At 43.6% G+C, this 24,039-nt stretch overlaps 1 protein-coding gene across 1 annotated transcript in view; it reads right to left on the bottom strand.

The window, feature by feature from the left end:
• Window positions 1-24,039, bottom strand: part of lama4 (laminin, alpha 4) — a 69,679-nt gene that overhangs the window by 28,069 nt on the left and 17,571 nt on the right. The window contains exons 14-27 of the mRNA XM_061704152.1: window positions 18,105-18,221; window positions 16,654-16,802; window positions 11,355-11,496; window positions 11,178-11,271; window positions 10,981-11,097; window positions 10,366-10,551; window positions 9,836-9,975; window positions 9,254-9,418; window positions 8,045-8,190; window positions 7,794-7,956; window positions 7,569-7,702; window positions 6,983-7,154; window positions 6,531-6,662; window positions 6,289-6,431 (exon numbers count right to left, since the gene is read on the bottom strand). Of these exons, the coding sequence (XP_061560136.1) occupies window positions 6,289-6,431; window positions 6,531-6,662; window positions 6,983-7,154; window positions 7,569-7,702; window positions 7,794-7,956; window positions 8,045-8,190; window positions 9,254-9,418; window positions 9,836-9,975; window positions 10,366-10,551; window positions 10,981-11,097; window positions 11,178-11,271; window positions 11,355-11,496; window positions 16,654-16,802; window positions 18,105-18,221 (2,000 nt within the window). The remainder of the gene's footprint in view (window positions 1-6,288; window positions 6,432-6,530; window positions 6,663-6,982; window positions 7,155-7,568; window positions 7,703-7,793; window positions 7,957-8,044; window positions 8,191-9,253; window positions 9,419-9,835; window positions 9,976-10,365; window positions 10,552-10,980; window positions 11,098-11,177; window positions 11,272-11,354; window positions 11,497-16,653; window positions 16,803-18,104; window positions 18,222-24,039) is intronic.

The following is a 24,039-nucleotide window of genomic DNA, read 5'->3' on the forward strand; positions in this document are numbered from 1 at the left end:
TGAGGTGCAGTCGTTCGTGTAGAGAGAGAAGAGCAGCGGAGAGAGGACACAACCTTGGGGCGCCCCATTGCTGATGCTGCGGGTGGATGAGGTGGCCTCCCCCAGCCTGACCTGCTGTGTCCTGCCCATCAGAAAGCTGTAAATCCACTGGCAGATGGCAGGTGAGATGCTCAGCTGGAGAGGCTTGGATGAAAGGAGTTCAGGGATGATGGTGTTGAACGCTGAGCTGAAGTCCACAAACAGGATCCTCGCATAGGTCCCTGCACTGTCGATGTGTTCTAGGATGAAGTGCAGTCCCATGTTGACTGCGTCATCCGCAGACCTGTTCGCTTGGTAGGCAAACTGCAGGGGGTCCAGCAGGACACCTGTGACACTCTTGAGGTGGTCCAGCACGAGACGTTCAAAGGACTTCATGACCACAGATGTCAAGGCGACAGGCCTGTCGTTATTTAGACCCGAGATTGCAGGTTTCTTGGGGACTGGAATGATGGTGGAGCGTTTGAAACAGGATGGTACTTCGCACAGTTCCAGAGATCTATTGAAGATCTGTGTGAAGACTGGAGCAAGCTGGTCCACGCAGACTTTGAGGCAGGATGGGGACACATGGTCTGGGCCTGCCGCTTTGTTAATCTTTTGTTGTTTGAAGATGCGTCTCACATCCTGTTCATGGATGGTTAAAGCAGAAGTCAGAGGTGTGATTGTGGTCGCGGGTGCACCTGGGTGGGTGTGGGTTGTGAAAGTGTCCTTTTCAAATCTGCAGTAGAAGGTATTCAAGTCGTTGGCTAGTGTGCTATTGTTCTCAGCTTGGGGGGATCGTCGCTTGTAATTAGTCAGCGATTGGAATGCATGCCAGACTGACTCGTTAGCGCTAAACTGTTTTTCCAACTTTGCTGCATAGTTCCTCTTTGCAATGTTAATTTCTTTAGTCAGCTGGTTTCTAGCTCGTTTATACAGGACCTGTCCTCGCTTTGATATGCGTCCTTGGCGAAGTTGCTTCAGTTTGGCAGTGAACCACGGCTTGTTGTTATTGAATGTGCAAAATGATTTTGTTGGTACACACACATCTTCACAGAAACTGATATAGGATGTGACAGTGTCCGTATATTCATCCAGGCTGCCAGCTGAATTTTCAAAGACACTCCAGTCTGTCCAGTCTAAGCAGCTTTGAAGTTCCATCTTTGCTTCATTGGTCCACTTTTTCATTGTTTTCACTGTAGGCTTCGCACATTTAAGTTCTTGCCTGTATGTCGGTATTAAGTGAATTAAGCAGTGATCAGACGAGCCCAGGGTTGCACGAGGTATAGCACGGTACACATATTTTAGCGTAGTGTAGCGGTGGTCTAAAATGTTATTTTCCCTGGTAGGACAGTCGATGTGCTGCTTGTATTTAGGGAGTTCTTGGTTGAGTTTAGCTTTGTAAAGTCCCCAAGAATAATGAGGGGTGAGTCCGCATGTTTTTTTTTCAATTTCGTTGACCTGTTCGGCGAGCGTTGGCAGTGCGGCGTTCGTGTTAGCTTGAGGCGGAATGTAGACTCCAGCCAGGATGAATGATGCGAACTCACGCGGCGAGTAGAATGGCTTACAGTTCAAAAACAGCGACTCCAAATGCGGGCTGCAGTGTGTGCTGAGCTCCGTGACGTCCGTACACCATGTTTCGTTGATATCGAAGCATGTCCCGCCGCCCTTTGTTTTTCTCGATGATTCCATGTCGCGGTCTGCTCGATGAATATCGAAGCCGGGAAGCATGACGGTGCCATCGGGTACAGCGTCGCAAAGCCAGGTCTCCGTGAAGCACATGGCGGCGGAACGTCCGTAGTCTTTACTGGTCTTTAACAGAAGATGAAGCTCGTCCATTTTGTTGGGTAGGGAGCGTACATTCGCGAGGTGGATCGACGGGAACGCCAATCTGTGTCCTCTCTTGCGGAGTTTCACCTGAATGCCGGCTCTTTTCCCTATGTGGCGCCGTTTCTGTCTCCATGCGCCGAAAACCGCGGCTGCTGCGCCGGTAAGTAACTCAGGGAAAAAACTGAGCGGATTTGCGAAAGTTGGTGAAAGAAAGTCCGGAGTAGCCTCCTTGATGGTTAGCAAGTCTCCCCTTCTGTAAGTGAGTCGTGTAATGTCTCCAAAGAGGAACGAAAAACACAAAAACAAAAACAATACTAGAGAGTGCGTTACCGAGGCGACCACACTGGTAGGCGCCATCTTGGTATTGGGCAAAGTTCTTGATTGAATGGGTCTGGAGGTAATCAGGCTTGGGTGTGACCAGTGAAAATAAACTAAAAACTGTGATTAGCCACAATTAATTCATGATTTAACAATGGGGGAGGGGGGGGTGATTATTTTTTAACACAGGGACAGGTAACTTTAATTAGATTATTTTTTTTCTCAATACATGAAATCACGATTTAAAAACAGCATTTTAAATTCGCTTGGGTTATAATAATGTTATTTACATTTGTTTGATGCTTTTGGAACAGTGGACGACAGTGGTTGGACATCTGCCTCACAGTTCTGAGCACCAGGGTTCAAATCTGGCCTCACCTGTGTGGAGTTTACATGTTCTCCCTGTGCTTTCTCCGGGTACTCCGTTTTAATTGGCGACTCTAAATTGCCCGTAGGTGTGAATGTGAGTGCCTCCTGCCCGATGATAGCTGGGATAGGCTCCAGCACTCCTGCGACCCTTGTGAGGATAAGCGGCTCAGAAAATGGATGGATGGATGAATGATCTTAAACACTGAAGTAGCGAAAGGATGCAAAAATATAAGAATTTGAGAATGGCGCCAATAGTTTTTCACAGGTACGGTACATGCACTGGATTAATTTGAGCTTTGGCCAAACCAGTGGTGTGACTCGGCCTATTTTAGCTAAAATATTATTAAATCAATCTAACAAAATGTTGGGATTTTTATTTTATTTTATAAAATATTTTTTGAACCAAAAAAGTACAGTGGTGCCTCGAGATACGAATTTAATTTGTTCCTTTAATTTGTCCACACTCGTAACTAAAAACACCTGTATCGCAAATCATCTCTCCCCATTGAAATGTATGGAAATGTCATTAATCCGCTCCAGCTCCACCCCCACCCCTCAAAAATGTTGTAAGGTGTTTTGTATGAGGAAAAATAGCCATCTTTTATATTATATTTCATAAAACCATATAGTAGTGATGGAAGAACTAAGTAGAATTAAAAAGAATTAAATATTTTTTGTCACACTTTCTCCTTCAATTCACATTGTGCTGCTCATTCTGGTGTGCGTGCTTTCGCCACCTGGGACAGGAAGTATAAGACAGACGTGGATATACGTTACCTTACAGGAGACACAGCTTCCTTCTAAGTATGGCGGTAATATTAGTTGCTCTTTGCAGAGGATCAAGAATATACTGTATGCATGTGAGTATTGTTATATTAACTGTGCACCTACGCTCACTGACTGCCCAACGGCCGTAATGTGTCCCTACCACATTATGCCGACAGCCAAAAGTTGATAGATTATATCATATTAATTGGCAAGAAATATCGGTGCCAGCAGTTTTTTTTTCTTCACATGTACGGTTGCACAGCTTTTCCACTTCAAACATGCTGCTTGGAGTTTTTGTTTTTTGTTTTTAAAGCACAGGGCTCACTTCTACAGCAACTAATCATGCAATGTTGAGTGAGATATTGAATCTTTTGTTTTTGTTTGCTTCTATGACGGTCACCAAATACATCAAAGTGACTCGCCTGGTCTGTGGCACAAGGAAGTTTGTCACCACCGACCTATAGAATGGCAGACACACCCCCTTGTTTTTATTGCTGGACCTCCAAACATACGTTCGGTCATAAGCACAGTATTCTGATAAAATTACTTTTATTGAATTTACAGTGGTGCCTTGTGATACAAACTCGTTCTGTGGCCATTCTCTTAACTCAAAATAAACTTATCTCAAATCATCTTTCCCCATTGAAATGAATGGAAATATCATTAATCCGTTCCAGCCTCCCCGTCAACCCCCCCCCCCTCCCTAATTTTCTTAAGGAAAAATAGGAAGGAAAAAATAGCGATCTATAATGTTGTACTTTATAAAAACATAGGGTGATAAAATAATTAAATAGAATGTAAAGTTTTAAAACTGTTTGTACCTCATGATCTAATGTTTCATCCATCAGTCTGCTGTGCCTTCTGGTGTGCCCGCTTTGGCCGCCAAGGGACACAGTCATGCAGACAAATGAAGAGGACTTCTTATGCTGCTGTTCTATCATTCAGTAGATTGCTGTCTATGTGTGTTGTTCCACCATATGCTTTCAAATATCTGTTTCTTAAGGGTCCTAAAACCGTGACTGTTAGCATGTGAATGGCGTTTTTCCATCCATCCATCCATTTTCTTCGGCTTATCTGAGGTCGGGTCGCGGTTGCAGTAGCCTTAGCAGGGAAGCCCATACTTCCCTCTCCCCAGCCACTTCATCCAGCTCTTCCAGGGAGACGCCAAGGCATTCCCAGGCCAACCGGGAGACATAGTCTCTCCAGCGTGTCCTGGGACGTGCCTGGAACACCTCACCAGGCAGGCGTCCAGGAGGCATCTTAATCAGATGCCGGAGCCACCTCATCTAGCTCCTCTCAATGTGGAGCTACATGTCAACTATGTCTCGTTGGAACTTCTCGACTTCACAGACCAGCTCAGGCTCCTTCACTGCCAGAGAGGTGACATTCCACGTCCCTAGAGCCAGCTTCTGTAGCCGGGAATCAGACGGCCAAGGTCCCTCCCTGCCTTAGGCCACCGCCCAGCTCACACTGCACGCGACCCCTATGGCCCCTCCAACAGGTGATGAGCCCACAGGCCCCGTGGATGCAGACCCGGCCACCAGGCGCTCGCCTTTGAGCCCCACCTCCAGGCCTGGATCCAGAAGGGAGCCTTGGTGACCCGCGTCCAGGCAAGGGAAAATGTGATTCCATCAATTTCAGATCATAGGGAGTCTTTTAGCCGTGCTTTATCTGGTCCCTCACCTAGGACCTGTTTGCCATGAGTGACCCTGCCAGGGGCATAAAGCCCGAGACAACTTAGCTTCTAGGATCACTGGGACGCACAAACCCCTCCACCACGATAAGGTGACGGCTCAAGAAGGGACCTTTTTCCATTCATTTGTTTGTTTGTTTTTTTTTTGCATTAAGCTAGCAGAGTTCCCTCAGGCAAAAGAGTGGTTATTTTACATTCACAACTTGTAATTCTCTTTATTTTACGCTTAGTTTGACCATAGACTTCAACTAGGATTGGCATTAAACAGCATGAAACCCTCTTTTTTGATTCAATGTTCACCATTTGTTAAAGTGGTGCTTATTGTGAAGTGAGTTGAATTATTTTACTGCCACTATAAAGCTACCATATCTCAAGTTTGCGCTAGCAAGTCAAAGCAAATATTCGTCCAAATGACGGCTCTTATCGCGAAAAACTCTAAAGTGGGGTCACTCGTGTCACAAGGTACCACAGTATTTCATACAGAATAAAATAACACGTTCCTTCAAAGTGTGGCATGTTTGATGAGTGGTGCGCACATCACACTGGCGACAACAAATCCGTTACGGAAGGTATTTTCATATTTACAGAATGGATTTCTATGACATTCATAAGTCTCAGGAAAACTCCATGCTCCATGATTTGTAGCCTGAAGTACCAGCCAAAACTGTCAGCAAGGTAAAAGAACTTCTCTTTACAGGGAAAAAAAGACTTGTCTTAACATCAGAACTCTAAATCCTATTATTAAAGTGCATAGTACAGTCCAGCCGAATAGTCTGGGTGTGTTAATACAAATTTTAGTCTACACTTATTAATTGATTTATCCCAAATGTGTCTACCAATTAACAATCAATGATAATATCATTCCCACAAAGAAAAAGATCATATGGTTAGCGATTTCTCAAAATTTGGGGGAATTTCGCAATCCTCCCCATTCTGGTCTGTATATTTTCTCTACATGAAAAATGTTCTGTGAAGTTCACAATTCTCAAAGTCCATCAATCCATCCATCCATTTTCAATACCACTTCTCCTGGTTAGGGTCACGGGGCGCTGGAGCCTATCCCAGCCAACATCGGGCGAAAGGGGGACTACACCCTCAACTGGTCGCCAGTCAGTCGCAGGCCACATATAGACACGGACAACCATTCGCACTCACATTCACACCGTCACTGAGTGGGAACTGAACCCACGCTGCCAGTACTAAAGTTACGCGAGTGTACCACTACACCATCAGTGACGTTCTCAAAGTCAAAAATGCGATTGCACAGCAAGTGTTCTTGGCGGCAGGAATGTTACCTAGATTGGAGAATGTGTGAGGGAGCCCCGCCTATGTAGATATCTGAGAATGGCAGAGTAGTTTTCGGATTCTCCATAGATTTAACATGGCTCTTGTCCACCAGAAGGATAACCTTCTTTGACTGATGGTAGATTACTGATATCTGTTTCATGACCCAAACACAGGCAGGAAATTGTTTAGAACAAAAGATATATACATTAGGACATGTTATTAAACTTATAGAAATAAAAGAAAAACTTACCTCGTGATATCTTGCATCATTTATTTTTAGCTTTGGTATGTTATCATACAAACGTTTTGGCCCATCATTGAAGCCAAAGTCATACTTTAGATGCAAGAATCCATTTTTTATTTCTAAAAGAAAGAATTTATCCTGGGGAAAATGGAAGAATGAAAAAAAAATAAGATAAGCGTTTATCCAGTGTGTGTAGGTACTACTGTCGATGTGACTGCACAGGCAGGTAACATTTCCATGAGCGTGAGTTAATTTACTCATGTCGTGTATGTATTCATCTCTTTTTGTACACAAATAGTCAAAGGCTAAGTTGAGGCTTAGTTTTCAAATAATCAAGCCAACAATCATACACCGTACAACAAATATATAACAACAAACAGTAACAACAGTAAACATTAATTATTTTCACTGTTAACTATTTGGCCTGACCTAGTCTTAGTTATTGTAGTTTGACTTACGGCATTGACCATGATGAAAAGCACACCATCACTTGCAACTGTTCGCACTGAAATATCAAATCTTGTGACATAACCAAATTTTCCCCTCCTCTCTATTTTATTGATCAGTGCATAGCCCTTTCCATCAAACAAATAGCTTGCAATACGACTCTGTGAAAAAGCCAATTTGTACCTGCAATTACAAGGGGAAACTGCATTAGGTCAGTATCGGATACATTCAGGTCCCACAATATACAATATTAACAAAAGACTGAATAACTACCAGCCCAGAAAGCCTGATGTTTACCCTTAAATTTGTCACAGCATTTATGAAAATTAGCAGGCCACCTACTAATTTGATTACACTTTCTATGATGACCTGCAGTTGTCTAGTAGGTACAGTAATTCTGGTGATTTAATAACAAGTTTACATTTCTAATGATCAGTAATTGTTTGTAATGTATAACCACATTTGATACTCAAGTAAGTCTTCAAAAAGCACAAGTTGGTGCGTTCACAATAACAAGGATACTTACTGTACTTCATAAGTGGTGCTCCCAATGCAAAAGTCCAACAATCACTAAGAATGTTTCTAATGGAAAAATACCTGGAACAAGGTGTTGATGCAACCACATCCATTTTGTGAGTGTTTTTGAAATTATATAGACTGATCACATCATTGTTCAGCGAGGCCAACTCGATGCAGCCCGCAAATGGAGCAAGAGCCAAAGGTGGTGGGAGCTGCATTGGAACAATTAAATAGAGTAAAATTCAGGTAAAAATGGAAATTATTCAATAGAGATTAATTTGTTCATAATTACGAATAAAATACACTGGCATCTGGTGGGACACCCCCAACAAAGAACACCATGTCTTTCGGCTCAATGTCAAAAAGTGAATCAGTTCCTGGAGATTCGCCTTTCTGAATGAACTTCTGTTCGTCTGTGGATCTCTGGCTTGGTATGATTAGATAGATTTTTCCATGTCTACCCAACCTAACGAGAAAGAAAACATTAAATAATTTTACGACTGTGTTCTTTGAATGAAATATGTATGATAGTAGTGAAGCACTCATGATAGTACCTCTCTACTTTTATGTAGTTGAAGACAGCAGGCCATTGACTGACAGGTTTTGAACTCAGCGGGATTTCAACATATTCACCGCCAAGATTATACACGTACACTAAGTTGTCGTTCTTGATGGCAAGTCCCATGTAGTCTTTCCTACCCTAAAGGCATAATAGGGAGCAAGGAAAAATATTTAAAAATAACAGAAATATTGCTAGTCATAGTAAGAAATCCTTGTATCTCATTTAGTGGGATACAATTCCATGTGGCCCCCGGTCAGGCACACCCTGAAGAGACAATGTGGGTCCATCATCCCATGGGCTCTCTACCTGTGGGAGGGGCCAAGGGCAGTGTTATATCTGAATGAGTTCAGTGAACGAAAGTTCATGAAGTGGTTCATATTTTGTGCCGTGAACTGAACTTTGTTCATTTCTGCCTGATGAACGTAATCAAAAATGCGCTCCTTCTGGTGTCAAAGAACGGTTTTCAAACTTAAGTTCATTTTCATTTAAGAGTGCCATGTTTTGTTAAGAGACTTCCAGGACAAAACCGTCTGAACACACTACATAAGAGCCTTCATATGTTGGCGGATAAAAGCTGTATTTGACAACTGATTCAGTGCGGCCACAGCCGCCATTCGTGCAGGCACCTGAGGTGCGTTCAGGGACACTGCGTAAATGGGAGGGAATGTGATCTTCGGTGGTTTTTTTGTAATGCAGTACATGCAGTAATTGCAAAAATGGATTACTATTGTAAGGGACATGCTCTCGTCTGATGGCACCTTGACCCCCAAACTCCAGACCAAGCGGCATCGCTGTCGTCGTTCCTCCGCCGAGGGAGACGACCACGGGGATGCCAGATTTCACTTCGCACACAGACGCTAAATGAATTACAAGCCAGTAGCATCAAAGCCGAGACACAGACAGCTGTTTTCGCACCCGGATATTAAATTAATTAACATCCAGCCTGAAGAGCCTCAACAACAAAGACTCCTCTTTCCCGCTGTCTTTAGAGACATTTGCCCATCCGGGCTGGGACAATGGACAGCACACTAGACACACCCACAGGTAGTGGAAAGCCACTGCAACCCCGGATTAACTAATTACAATCTTCACTGGACTTGAATGTGATATAATATTTTAAGAACTTCACATGAACGCCACTAGTGATTGTATTTCTTTCGTTCATTATTATTAACTCACAATAGTATAACAATATCCTTACGTTTCTGTCTCCCAAATATAAAATGAAACGGTCCTCTATCGGATCCTTGTCTGGGTCAACTCTCATAAATAAGCTGATGGATGTCACTGCCTTCAGGTCTTCTAGGTTTGTGTCAGCATGAATCTCCACTGAAGACTGACCGTTGAACTTCATGGACACTTGAACCTAGGGCAGAAAATATGTCATTGCTAAATTTGAACTTCTGGTTTAGTTGGCTTTTTGTGCTGTTTAGCATTAGGGTGATGTTTGGAAAATGATTTATTTCTGTATAAAATTTGAATATATTGCATTAGCTTGTGTAAGGTCAACAATAGACTATATCTGGATACTATAAATCCAGGTAGTCTTTTAAAACTAGCTTAAGTTAGTGTTATTATTAGTAATAATTTTGAGTGTGAACAGAGTACAAAACCATGACTACAATACAGTTAAGAATGTTACTGATGTCACTAAATTCACATTCACAATTCAATTCAATCAGTACAATTTGAAAATGTATCATGGGCTACTTTGTCTGGAATGACATTTGTGATATTTGGGTTGTAGCTGAAGCTTATGTGAATACATTGCGTGGGAACTAACCTTCTTTGCCACACTTCTTGCCTGGGCTATGAGTTCTCTGATTCTCATGACATTGGCGGTTATGTTATTGACAGGCTTCTTCTGCTCAACCACCTTAAGCTTACCCAAAAGCTCAGGAACAAGAACATGGAGGTTATCCACTGCAAAGAACATTGAGCAAAAAACTGAGCAGGAAAGAAGTGTTTAACAAAAGAATGTACATTTGCTTATTATAAATTGAAAATAGTTTTGGAAAGTAGATCAATTATCAGGGACTGAAAGGTACTTGGACAATCCTTTATTAGGTCACGGTCGACAGATGACTACTGACACAAAACATTCTACAAAAGAAGGACAGTGAATGTTCTTACAAGACAAAGTACAAGACTTCATCACAATCCAATAGTACTGGACATATCTTTTCCTACCACTACTTATATTTGCTTCGGTTTTTGAAGACTCACCAACAAGCAACAACAGAAGCTGTCTGCACTGAAAAATTTGGTCGCATTTTAGAGATGTTTCCTTTAACAGTTCATGAGATAGCATACCTGATTCCTTTGCAGAGACTATAGCTTGCTCATAGGCAGCTGTCGAGTATTTGTTCTTGCTCAGATTATTGGCCCATTCCTCTACTTTGTTACTGATAGGCGTAATGGTGTCAAGCACTACTGCTGACCGGTTAAGAGTTCCCTCAGCCACCTTGAGTGTGTACTCCAGTCGCTGGTTAGTTCTGGCTAGAAAGGGTTAGACAAAATCTGGTGAACTAATGTGTAGCAGGTTTAGATCATAAAGTTAGAAACAGATTTAAAAAAAAAAAAAAGATACATTTGAAAAATTAAATTAAGAGTCTGGATATTACTCATAATAATACATTTAAAAGCTGCTCATATAGTGTGTGGGCTTCTGTATTTTTCATTTTATGAGCATATGTACTGGGGGGAAAAATACACAACAATAACAATAACACTAAAAATTAATTTCAAAAGATGGTCATTTAGTACCTCATCTTACAGGTGTGTGACATCTGCTAATTGGTGGAATGTGGGTCATGTTTAAATTAAATGTTCACAAAAAAAAAGTCTAACAGCCGATGTATACTCTGATTGCAATATCAAATGAAGACAATTTCAACATAGCTAGGCAAACATTGGACTGTCTTATACCTGTCTGAATTTCATTAATATCCTGAACCATTTCTTCAAGTTTTTGGGTGTTTTTATCCAAGGTCTCTTTTGTCTCTTCAATGTATTTGAGTTTGTCAACCACCTCAGCTTCTACATCTGCAATCAGAATGATGTAAACGTGGGATAATCATTTTACACAGAAATGTACGGATGACCAACGTTTGAGGGTGACCTACCTATTTGTTCAGAATGCAATGAAACAGACTCCTTAAAAACACTCTCACATTTTATCACTAGATCATTAAGCTGCATGTTGATCCCAGTGACAGACTGAAGCATGGAACACAAAAGGACAAAGCAACTTAATGTAACGAGAATACAGAATATATTTACCGTGTATTCTGTGAACTTACATCATCTGCTGTGTGGGATAAGTTCACATTGGTAAGTGATGTGATATTGGCGTCATTGATGTATTTCACTATGTTGGTGTAGACATTGGCAGCGCTTATGGCCTTCTGCACAAAGCCATTGGTATCACTCTCTCGCAGGTCCCTGGAGCAAATAATATATGTTATTACCCACTCAAGAAGACACCCCACACCCAGGGATACAGGTTGTTCTGCCAACCCCACCGAAGCACACAGACAGTCCCCCAGGAAGAGGAAGGGAGCCCACCACAGCTATCTGACCAGAAGAGGCCAGACCCCAGGAGTCATGCCACCCCTCCCCCCCCCCGTCATATTTTCTTTTAAATATAAAAAAGTTAATAACATTGAATTATAAACCAATTACATTCAGGCAACAACATACAATAATTAGAATCAAGGTAACATAGAACAAAATAACAAAAATCTTGCATTGCACCAATCAATAAAATCTCAAGAGAACGTCATTGGTCATTGGTCATGTGTTTGGATGGTTGGTGGTGGTCGGAGAGTCCGTAAGTGCAGAACGGCAGCCACGCTTCCATCAGACTGCACCAGGGCAGCTGTGGTGACACTAGTAGCTTACCACCACCAAAGTGTGACTGTGGAGTGAATGAATATTGTCTGCAATTGTAAAGCATTTTTAACTATCACGAAAAACGCTACATACTGTAAGTGTAAGGCATTATTATTATTATTATTATTATTATTATTATCCCCTCCCTAAGCCGTAACCTGATCGTGGTGGAAGGGTTTGGGACTCCCAATGATCCTAGGAGCAAAGTTCTCTGGGGCTTGATGCCCCTGGTAGGGTCACCCATGGCAAACAGGTCCGAGGCGAGGGACCAGAAAAAGCATGGTTCAAATGACCCCTTATGATGATTCACATAAATGGACCTCAGTTTCCCTTGCACGGATGCAGATCACCAGGACCACCCTCTGGAGCCCGGCCTCGAGGTGGGACGCGAAGGCAAGCGACCGGTGGCCAGGCCTACACCCATGGGCCGGGCACAGAGAGGCAACGTGGGTCCTCCTTCCCATGCGCTCACCACCTGTGAGAGGGGCCAAGGGGGTTGGGTGCGTAGTGAGCTGGTGGTCTGATCCCTGGCTTCAGAAGCTGGACGTGGATTGTTACCCCTCTGGCAGGACAGAGCCCGAGCTGGTCTGCGAGGTTGAGAAGTTCCGTCAAGATCTAGTCAAGCTCACCTCCACACAGCTTGGGCTCCGGTACCAGTCCTCTCGTGAGGGGTTAGACTCTTTTCCACTCTGGGGTTGCCCACGGTGAGAGGCGCCGAGCAGGTGTGGGCATAATTATTGCCCCCCGACTCGGTGCCTGTTTGTTGGGGTTTACCCCGGTGGACGAGAGGGTAAACTCCCTCCGCCTTTGGATGGGGGAACAGGTCCTGACTGTTGTTTGTGCCTAGGCACCAATCAGTAGTTCAGACTTCCCACCCTTTTTGGAGTCCTTGGAGGGGGTGCTGGAGAGCGCTCCCACTGGTGACTCCCTCATTCCGCTGGGGGAATTCAATGCTCACGTGGGCAATGACAGTGAGACCTGGAAGGGTGTGATTGGGAGGGAAGCCAGACGCAAACGTATTGTGAGGGTCTGTTGGTAACATCTGGCAGAGTACCCTGTTTCAACTCCCACCTCCGACAGAACTTTGCTGTTCCAGGGGATGTGGGTTACATTGATTCGGAGTGGACCATGTTCCATGCCACCATTGTTGAGGCGGCCGACCGGAGCTGTAGCCATAAGGTTGTCAGTGTCTGTCGTGGCAGCTATCCGAGAAGCCGTTGGTGGACACCAGCGGTAAGGGATGCCGTCAAGCTAAATAAGGAGTCCTATCAAGCCTTATTGGCTTGTGGGACTCCGGAGGCAGCTGACGGGTACCGGCTGGCCAAGCAGAACTCAGCTTTGGTGGTCGCAAAAACTCGGGCGTGGGAGGAGTTCGGTGAGGCCATAGAGAATGACTTCTGGACGGCTTTGAGGAAATTCTGGTCCACCATCCAGGGTCTCAGGAGAGGGAAGCAGTGGGGACGGTGCGCTGTGGACCTCAACTCGAGACGTTGTGAGTCGGTGGGCCGAATACTTTGAAGACCTATTCAAATTCCACTGACACACCTTCCCATGAGGAAGCCGAGTCTGGGGACTCTGAGCTGGCTTCTTCTATCTCTGGGGTTGAGGTCAACGAGATGGTTAAAAGCTCCTCGGTGGCAGAGCCCCAGGGATGGATGAGATTTGAATCTGATCTGAGTTCCTAAAGGCTCTCGATGTTGTGGTGCTGTCCCGGTTGACACGCCTCTACAACATCGCATGGACATCGGAGACAGTGACTCTGGATTGGCAGACCGGGGTGGTGGTCCCCCTTTTTAAGTAGGGGGACCGGAGGGTGTGTTCCAACTACAGGGGGTCACACTCCTCAGCCTCTTCGGTAAGGTCCATTCAGGGTTTCTGGAAAAGAGGTTCGGTCATGAAGTCGAATCTCAGATTCAGGAGGAGCAGTGTGGTTTTCGTCCTGGCCGTGGAACAGTGGACAACTCTACACCCTCAGCAGGGTCCTCGAGGGTGCATTCGACCATGTCCCTCTGGTAGTTGTGTGGGTAGTGCTCCAGGAGTTTGGGTACCGGACTCATTGATACAGGCTGTTCAGTGCCTGTACGACTGGTGTCAGAGTTTAGTCCGTATTGCGGGAACTAAGTCAGATTCATTTCCAGTGAGAGTTAGACTCCGCTAAGGCTGCCCTTTGTGTTCATTGTGTTCATTACCTTAATGGACAGAATTTCTACGTGCAGCCGGAGTGTTGAGAGGGTCCGGTTTGATGACATCAGTATCACATTACTGCTTTTTGCAGATGATGTGTTTCTGATGGCTTCATCAAGCCGTGATCTCTAACTTTCGCTGGAACAGTTCCCACCCAAGTGAAGCGGCTGGGATGAAACCTCTAAATCTGAGGCCATGATCCTCAGTCGGAAAAGGGTGGAGTGCCCTCTCCGGCTCAAGGAGGACATCGTGCCTGAAGTGGAGGAGTTCAAGTATCTCGTGGTCTTGTTCACTAGTGAGGGGAGAATGGAGCGGGAGATTGCTAGGCGGACCTGTGCAGCGTCTGCAGTGATGCGGTCTCTGTATCGGTCTGTCGCAGTGAAGAAGGAGCTTAGCGGAAGGACAAAGCTCTCAATTTACCGATTTACCGCTCACCCTGTACACCAGTTGACTAACATGCATGTGATATGGTGTTCATTCACTAATACGTTCCGTAGACCTACTATAGTCTTTCCTTACTTGTGCTGTGATCACTAACAACAACACAGGTTATACTGACATATAAACTCAGAGGTTCTCACAGGTGTTTAGACACTAAAAAAGAATCACACCACACCACTCGTCAGTAGCACTGCCTTGCTCATTTCCCCACATCCTGTCCTGCCCTCTTCTGTCTTCTCTTATCTTGTTCTCTTGGTTAGTTATTGCATGTCCTCACCGGGTGTGTGTCCCTCACCCCCCACCCCTCCACCCCATCTCCAAATGACTGTTGTAATGTTACTTGTGTTCAAATATCTAGAATGTCTCACTATTGTTCTGCTGTGGTTCTCACCCCTATTCCCCTTGTCCACTCTATCCCTCTGTCTGTCCCCTAAAACCCTTTTCTGCCTGGCGGCATTTTCAATAAACATCATAATAATAAAAAAATAATAATAAATAAAAAATAAGCAGAGGGAGTATTTCAAACTCCCCTGTTGCACAGCAAAACTGTTCCAGCACAAAGGCCTCCAGATCCACTATTCTGCAAGGCCATGCAGCTGAACAGGACAGGACGCCTGAGGTGTTCCTGGCACGTCCCACTGGGAGGACGCCCCGGGGACAACTCAGGACACGCTGGAGAGACTATGTCTCTAGGCTGGCCTGGGAACGCCTCGGGATCCCCCCCAGAAGAGTTTCACAAAGTGGCTGGGAAGAGGGAAGTCTGGGCTTCCGTGCTTAAGCAGCTTGCCCCTACGACCCAAACTTGGATAAGCGGAGGAAAATGGATGGATGTATGGTGATAGTTTCAAAGCTGCCAAATGTTACGGAACGTCTGTATTTTGTTATGGAAATCACTTAACACTAGCTCGTTATGGCCGTAACACCGATTGTTCACGATGTTGGGGAGAAAAAAATCCAGAGTCCTTCATTAGTGGCCAGTACAGCGCTGTGTCCGGCCACTGTGATAAGAATTTCATAAATGAATTTGATGAAAGACTCTAAATTGCCCAAATACTTGCTGCTGTCATTTTGTTTGTACCTTGAGTAAGGTTAGTATTCTGTTTAGTGACCTCCTTGTTTGTTTGCGATAAGTGATGGCGATAGGAATAATAGCATGTGTGATTACCTGGAATGTCTGGAAACAGGATGTGAAAACTATCCCTTGATATATTTGATTCTGGATCTGCTTCAGTCCTACTATTCACATCCCTTTTGTCACACCGTGGTGAGGTTTGTCCTGTCTGGGTTTTTTTTGTCTGGTCATTTCCTGTTTAATTTGAAAGACTAACTGTGTTCCTGTTTCAGAACACTTGCCCTTCCTCATGTGTCGGCCCTGATTCCTGATCCACATGTGTCCCATTACCCTCGTGTGCTTAAATAGTCTTTGTCTCCCTTGTCTGGTGCCCGAGTATCTTTGTTCGCTGCTCAATTCATCCGAGCCTGTCTTTAGCCCATGATCCTTGTCACAGCCATTATTGCAAGTACCTCAAAACGAGTTATTTTTAGTTTGTAATTTACATAGCTTAGTTGGTTCCTTTTACTAACACAACCTTTGGTTTTTCCTCCTTCTGGAGTGATTTTTTTTGTTGTTCTATTATTTTTCATGCGATGACATATCCCTTTCCTTGGAGATCCTGGTCCTCCTTCTGGACCTCTAGATTACTTTCATAGCCGATTGTTTCGTCAGCTTGTTAAGAGGTCATCGGTGTGTATAATAAAACCTGCACTCTCTAAGTGATCTCTGCGTCTGAGTCCTGTGTGTAGTCCCGGCTTGACCCCTTTTATACGTGCTGAAACAAAAGTCACCTTACATCTCTTCTAATACTTTTACAGACTAGAGAGTGCAGCCTCCACAACGGGTCGAAAATTCCACATTCAAAGGACAATGTTTAACAGGTCAATCCTTTAACCAGTACAAAGTCATATGAGGTAGCCAATTCTTTTCAGCACCAAAGCCTGACTGACCTCACCCGACCCCATAAGATGAATGTGTGTTAGCGATATCAGAGGCTGCATTTTGCTTTATTCCAAATATTTTCTTACTCCTCCAGTTTCGTCGCCTGTCGTTCAAGCTCTTTAGCATGCTCATCTGCCCTTTGCATCAAGTCTGTGTCAGCGGATGAGAGCTTTTCCATCTTCTCTATCAGCTTTTGGCTGGCACCATCAATTGCAGCATGGTATTGTGTTATATTCTGTTCACAAAAGCAAAAAAGGCGCACAGTACATAAACATACAAGCACTCATTATTATGGCGGTACATACAGATGCAGCCCTACCATAACTATTCATGAACCAAGAGTAAATCATGCAGAGTTAAGGCTTTCAATATACTGTATATTTGTGTTTGAAATTGCCTCACTAGAAATGTTTGTCGACAAGAAAATGTAGTTTCCTGCTATATTACACAATGTGAATTTAAGAAAAATAATGTAAATAAAAGAGGAAACCAATTGGGCATTCATTATTAAGTGAAATGTTTTCATTTTCTCTTGTGTATTCATAACTGCTCTTTAACCAAGCAAAAATATATTTTATCCTTATAGTTGATTATTCCGATAGAATTGTCAATAGAATACTCAATTACAAATTGCAGCGCTACTGGATGTAAATTCTTATTTGTGACAGGTTTAATGTCACTTCAGAAATGAAGAGAGAAAAAGTAAGTCATAGCATAGCATTTTCACTTGATGATTGGCTTTGAAGGTGCAAAAAAATGTTGATCAGCCCCCTAGTTTTATTATAAAGATTCAATGCACTTGTTTATCAAATTAGTTTTTAAAAAATATATTAGATCTATAAATTAAGTATATAATATATACATATTGATTAAGCTGAGGCGGCACGGTAGCCAACTGGTTAGAGCGTGAGCCTCACAGTTCTGAGGACCTGGGTTCAATCCGCAGCCCCGCCTGTGTGGAGTTTGCATGTTCTCCCCGTGCCTGCGTGGGCTTTCTCCGGGCACCACTTAGAGGACCTCCCACAGGGTGCCTTTAAGGCCAGCACTTACAATTTGCTTACCAACCAAATTCCACCTTACACTTGGCCAAGACTCTCGTCTAGTTCATTGGTGGGTGGAGTCTTCATGCTGCACCTAATTTGTGCTATCGGGTATTTTGTGGCGGTATCAGCGGAAGGCAGATGCCAGAGTATCTTCTAACATACTGTCTTGCTTATCGCCATAGTTGCTAGTTACCAGTTTGATATGTCTCCTAGTCTAGCCAAAAGTAGTTACGGTTTCTTTGGAAGACTTCTGTGATTTTTTTTTCTTTTTTTTTTTTTTACAATAAATCCTACTTGATTGATCTATATTTTTTTTGTCTGCACTGAGATCCATCCTTTGGCCAGTGGCCAACCTTAACAGGTGGAGACTTTGGACAATTCCAATTTAGCAATAGCCTATTAATAAGAACTGACATAGTTTTCGCAAAAAAACAGAAACAAATAAAACATTTAAAAAAATAAAAAAAGTAAAAAATAAAAAAAAGTGACCATACCTCAACCAACGAATCCACTTCAGCCACATTCTCTTCTGATACGGTAATTATGTCTTTGGCTTTTTCCGTACTGTTATGAATAGCTGCAAACTCTGTTGCCATCCTCTGCTTTGTTGCCTGACAGAGAAACACAAAACAAAATACATGGAAATATCTAAATGTCAAGAAATTGAAATAGCTTTCTTGGTTGATCTGAAGCGGCACGGTGGCCGACTGGTTAGAGCGTCAGCCTCACAGTTCTGAGGAGCGGGGTTCAATCCCCGGTCCCGCCTGTGTGGAGTTTGCATGTTCTCCCCGTGCCTGCGTGGGTTTTCTCCGGGCACTCCGGTTTCCTCCCACATCCCCAAAACATGCATGCTAGGTTAATTGAAAACTCTAAATTGCCCGTAGGTGTGACTGTGAGTGCAAATGGTTGTTTGTTTGTTTGTGCCCTGTGATTGGCTGGCAACCAGTTCAGGGTGTACCCCACCTCCTGCCCGATGATAGCTGGGATAGGCTCCAGCACGCCCGCGACCCTAGTGAGGAGAAGCGGCTCAGAAAATGGATGGATGGATGGTTGATCTGATGCTTGCTTCAAAAACTGAAAAAGACAGATCTCAAAAGCTTCCCTTTGCTTCATGTCTGTTGCATTACAATACTTTTTGAAACAAACCTTTGTCATGTGATGGGACAAATAAGGAATATGTCATCTCGATTCAGACTGGTAAAACAGGCTAAAGAGTTTAAACTAAAGTGAATTCCCACTCACCTCAAACAGGTTTGGAGAAAATCAAGTTCAGTATATGCAGAACGTCAGTGACCAAACCCAGACAACAGGTCAGCAGACTTCCTGTGCATGCTGTGCTAATGAGCATGACTACGGTTTGCTGACATGATAGTTTGAAGTCGAGCTTGCTATAATTTTGTTTGGTTTAAAAGTCAAATACTATACATGTATATCATTTATTTATTCAAATATTATATGACATACGTAAACACGAATTGAAGCCTAAACTACTTTGGCCCTGAAGTGCAAAACACAACAGCAAATAATTAAACACAACGGAAAATGAAAATATACAACACCAAATAACTCATAACAATGACAAATAAACAGAACTTGATTAAAGTGATGCTACAGGGGAAGATATAACCATGTAAAAGACCAGTTAAAAGATAACATCTCTTTTGCAATGGTGACATGGCTGTCATGAGCCATCCTGCAGTACTACGGTTGGAGCCTGGGTGGTGCTTTGCGCCATCTCGCCCTCTCTCTCCCCTCCCCTCTCTCTTTTTCCAGCACCTTCCTCGGCCACGCACCTGTCGCCAATCAGCCCTCGTTACCACCTGCATTTAAGCCTGCCTTCTTCTGCTTCTTCTTTTCCTTTTGGTTTGTCTCGTTAGGGGTCGCAGCAGTGTGCCATCCTTTTCCATCTAAGCCTATCTCCTGCATCCTCCTCTCTCACACCAACTGCCCTCATGTCTTCTCTCACGACATCCATCAACCTTCTCTTTGGTCTTCCTCTTGCTCTCTTGCCTGGGAGCTCCATCCTCATCACCCTTCTACCAGTATACTCACTATCCCTCCTCTGGACATGTCCAAACCATCGAAGTCTGCTCTCTCTAACTTTGTCTCCAAAACATCGAACATTGGCATTTCCTCTGATGAGCTAATTTCTAATTTTATCCAACTTGGTCACTCCTAGAGCGAACCTCAACATCTTCATTTCCGCCACCTCCAACTCTGCTTCCTGTTGTCTCTTCAGTGCCACTGTCTCTAATCCGTCCATCATGGCTGGCCTCACCACTGTTTTATAAACTTTGCCCTTCATCCTAGCAGAAACTCTTCTGTCACATAACACACCTGTTACCTTCCTCCACCCGTTCCAACCTGCTTGGACCCATTTCTTCACTTCCTTACCACACTCACCACTGCTCTGGACAGTTGACCCCAAGTATTTCACGTCCTCCACCCTTGCTATCTCTTCTCCCTGTAGCCTCACTCAAAGCCCACCCCCCCTCTCATTCATGCACATATATTCTGTCTTACTTCGGCTAATCTTCATTCCTCTTCTTTCCAGTGCATGCCTCCATCTTTATAACCGTTCCTCCACCTGCTCCTGGCTTTCACTGCAGATCACAATTTCATCTGCAAACATCATGGTCCACGGCAATTCCAGTCTACCTCATCTGTCAGCCTATCCATCACCACTGCAAACAGAAAAGGGCTCAGCATTGATCCCTGATGCAGTCCCACCTCCACCTTAAACTCCTCTGTCACATCTACAGCACACCTCACCACTGTTCTGCTGTATTATTCTAACATACTTCTCTGTCATACCAGACCTCCGCATGCAGTACCACAGTTCCTCTCTGGGTACTCTTGTCATACGCTTTCTGTCATATGCTTTCTCTCGATCCACAAAGACACAATGTAGCTCCTTCTGACCTTCTCTGTACTTCTCCATCAACACCCTCAAGGCAAATAATGCATCTGTGGTACTCTTTCTAGGAATGAAACCATACTGTTGCTCGCAAATACTCACTTCTGTCAACATATGCCTCTTGTTTGCCCTACGTCGCATCTCAATGTATTCCTTTCTCCACTCGTCGGTCCCCTGTGTCCCACTTCTTATGAGGTTTCCTCGTATGATTTCCTGTACTTTGAGGTTCAACCACCAAGTATCCTTCTCTCCTTTCCTGCCAGAAGATACACCAAGTAGTTTCCTGCCTGTCTCTCTGATCACCTTGGCTGTAGTGGTCCAGTCTTCTGGAAGCTCCTCCTGTCCACCGAGAGCCTGTTTCAGCTCTTCCCGAAAAGCCGCACAACACTCTACCTTTCTCAGGTTCCACCGCATGGTTCTCTGCTCTGCCTTTATCTTCCTCCCCACCATTACGTTCACTCAGGGCGCTTGTTCCGTAGCTGCATACGCCATCAAATTTAGGATACTTGTGGGTGAATGCGGGTGGGATGACGCTGCGCTGAAGGGAATTCTTAACGGTCTTTCCGAGCAACTCAAAGATGAGCTCGCTGCACGGGACGAGCCCTCCTCACTCGAAGATCTCGTCACACTCACCATTCGTCTTGATAACAGACTGCGAGGGAGAGCACGAGAGCGGAGGTTCCGAGTGCGTAAGATCACTCCCACGTTGTTCACACTGATCAACAATATTCTTTCCAACAATTGGGAAGTAAAACAAATTACCACTCTCATGTATATCAAACCAGTTACTATCCTTGGTAACCATGTGATTGTTCTCCTTCTAAAAAGATGATTGTCATGACTCCGTTTGTTGCTCTTGCCACTGATAAGATACTGTGTGGGTATGAAGGCATGTACAGTGCCTTTCTCAGCTGTGCTGTGTGCTGTCGCCCAGCACTGTCTTGCAGATAGAACACCGCCTCTGCGTTGTTCTATTCCGTTGCATTTGGTCCAATCAGCCAACTCCACTGAATGGGATTCAGGCCTGAATGAGTCATCGAAGCTTTTGAACTTCTCTGTCATTCACGATGTGGGATGTCCCACCCCCGTCCACCACAATTCCTTTTTGTTTATGATGTCAGTTGATCTCTCCATCTTTGTGTGCCTGGCCTTGAGGAACAGGTCTTGGTCACTTGTCTCTTCCTCTGGGACTCGTCTCGCTCCATCTCGAGTCCCCTTTTTCCTGCATATGGACTCCTGGTGTGTATTGCTCTTGCAGTGACCACACCACACCTTTCTGGAGCATCCTTTTGACTTGTGTCCTTTTGTTCCGCATCTATAGCAAGTTAGGACAGCAGCATATTCATCTTTCCTCTTTATTCGTGGGCTTCTTGTTGAAACCTCGGCCTGTCTTCACACAGGTTTTCATTACGTTATCTGAATGCTCTGCGGGCTTCATCTTCTCCGCTTCTTCATAAATCCTTAGCCTTCTCTTGAAGTCTGTGAACATAATATCATCTTCGTTCTGTGTTACATGTACACCTAGTGGTTTGAAGGAATCTGGTAAGCCATTTAACATCATGGCTATGGTCAGTCCATCACTCATGGTCTCACCCACATCTCTCCAATCAGTAATGAGGTTATCATATAGTCAGTCACAGTTTCATTAGCTGTCATGCTTAGTTTGACCAATGATGTGTACAGGCTTATTATTCTTGGCTTGCTTTTTCCTGAATAATGTTCTCTCAGAATTTCCAGGGCTTTCCTGCCATCATTAGCGATAGGCTCTTATCGTCCAACAGTCTTATTAACTCCGCATAAAAATCTGCATTTTTAGCGCCATCTTGAACAAGCTGATCTGCGTTGGCGCCGCTTTCGGGCTCATTCAGAATTGTCCCTTTTAGCTTACAAATGTGCAAGTGATTTAGGAATCTTGTTTACCAATATATAAATATTATAAGTTCATACTTACCTTCAGAACCGTCAACTAAAAGCTGTGCTGTGATGATACCTGCTATTGCACTTGCCATTGTAGCTTACACGCACTGGTTTCACTCGAGGCCTATACAACTGTTAGCCTATACAACACTTTCATTTGCTAAGCTAAACCGTTAGCTTCTTTAGCTTTCGTGTTATACCTCACGACACCTGTTTTTACTTCTTCCGACAAGCTAAATGCGTCCACTTATCCCCAAGCTAGTACACTTAGCTTTTCTGTTAGCCTAGTACGAGTCCCACGTCTATTCTTCACGGTAACCTTTTCCGGTAATTTCATCCAATGCCGGTCAACCTACTTTTAGCTTGTGTCTAAACTTCTCTCTTGGCCCATAACCTGTTAATTTCAAGTTCATTCACTACCGTAACACATGGAGTAAGGCCGCACCCATATATTAGCACTTAACACGTTCTCCTCATTGTCATTTCATGAAGACAGCAAAGACAAAGATGACTTCACGTCATTGACGTGTCACAAATCAATCGTCCCCGTGTCTGAATTATTACTATCAAAACACGTCCACTTTATGTTTCAAGTGGAATTTAAAAACAAAAAAAGTTAATTATGATCTTCATAGCTTCAATCGTGAGTGGGCTTTTCCACCCTCTCACCACCCACACATCCCTCGCTCCAAGGGTATATTGGCAATGACTTTTAAATAGCTATAGTGTTGATATGTTGCCTACTGAATGTACAACATGAATTGCATAAACTTTGTGAAACCATTCAAACTTTTTAAAACATTTTCTGATGTGGCTAAATGCATTTGACAGAATTACATCCGAACTACTAGACTTTTATTGCGTAAGTAGTAAGCATGTGTCATTTAGTAATTTCAGTACTACCCAAAATAAAACAGACTCAACAAAATATGTACCGTAATTTCTCGTGTATAATGCACATTTCCCTCCCAAAGTAAATTGTCAAGTCACTAGTGCGCATTATACATAGGTATAGGGGCAAATGGAAAAAAACTTTCACATTTTATAAATGTATGCCACCATCTAGTGGTTATGAAAAAGCTGTACACTTAATTCCAAAATGCCACCGGCACCTAGAGGTTACGAGAAAGGTGTACACTGTCATTCTAATATGTAAATGTACCGGCATTAAGCAACCCTTTATTGCCCAGTGACTGTTTTTCTCAATGTCTTTATGTCTCAAAAGTGTTCTCTCTCAATTTACTGTCTGTTGTCGTACTCGAGCGGCTCCAATTACTGGAGACAAATTCCTTGTGTGTTTTTTGGACATACTTGGCAAATAAAGATGATTCTGATTCTGATATGCCACCGCCATCTAGTGGTTATAAAAAAGGTGTAGCAAACACTTTCATTCCAATATGACAGGGGTACGTATCATTGCATATATGTACAGTTGTGCTCATAAGTTTACATACCCTGGCAGAATTTGTAAAATATCAAATATATAAATATATATCATAATATAAAAGTTACTCACCAGTACTTGAGTTGTTGTTTTTTCATTTTGTATTTATTTACTCTTACTTGATAAATTATTTGGAGGTCTACGTTTTATT

The sequence above is a fragment of the Phycodurus eques genome, chromosome 18, assembly GCF_024500275.1.
Source record: "Phycodurus eques isolate BA_2022a chromosome 18, UOR_Pequ_1.1, whole genome shotgun sequence".
Classification (NCBI taxonomy): domain Eukaryota; kingdom Metazoa; phylum Chordata; class Actinopteri; order Syngnathiformes; family Syngnathidae; genus Phycodurus; species Phycodurus eques.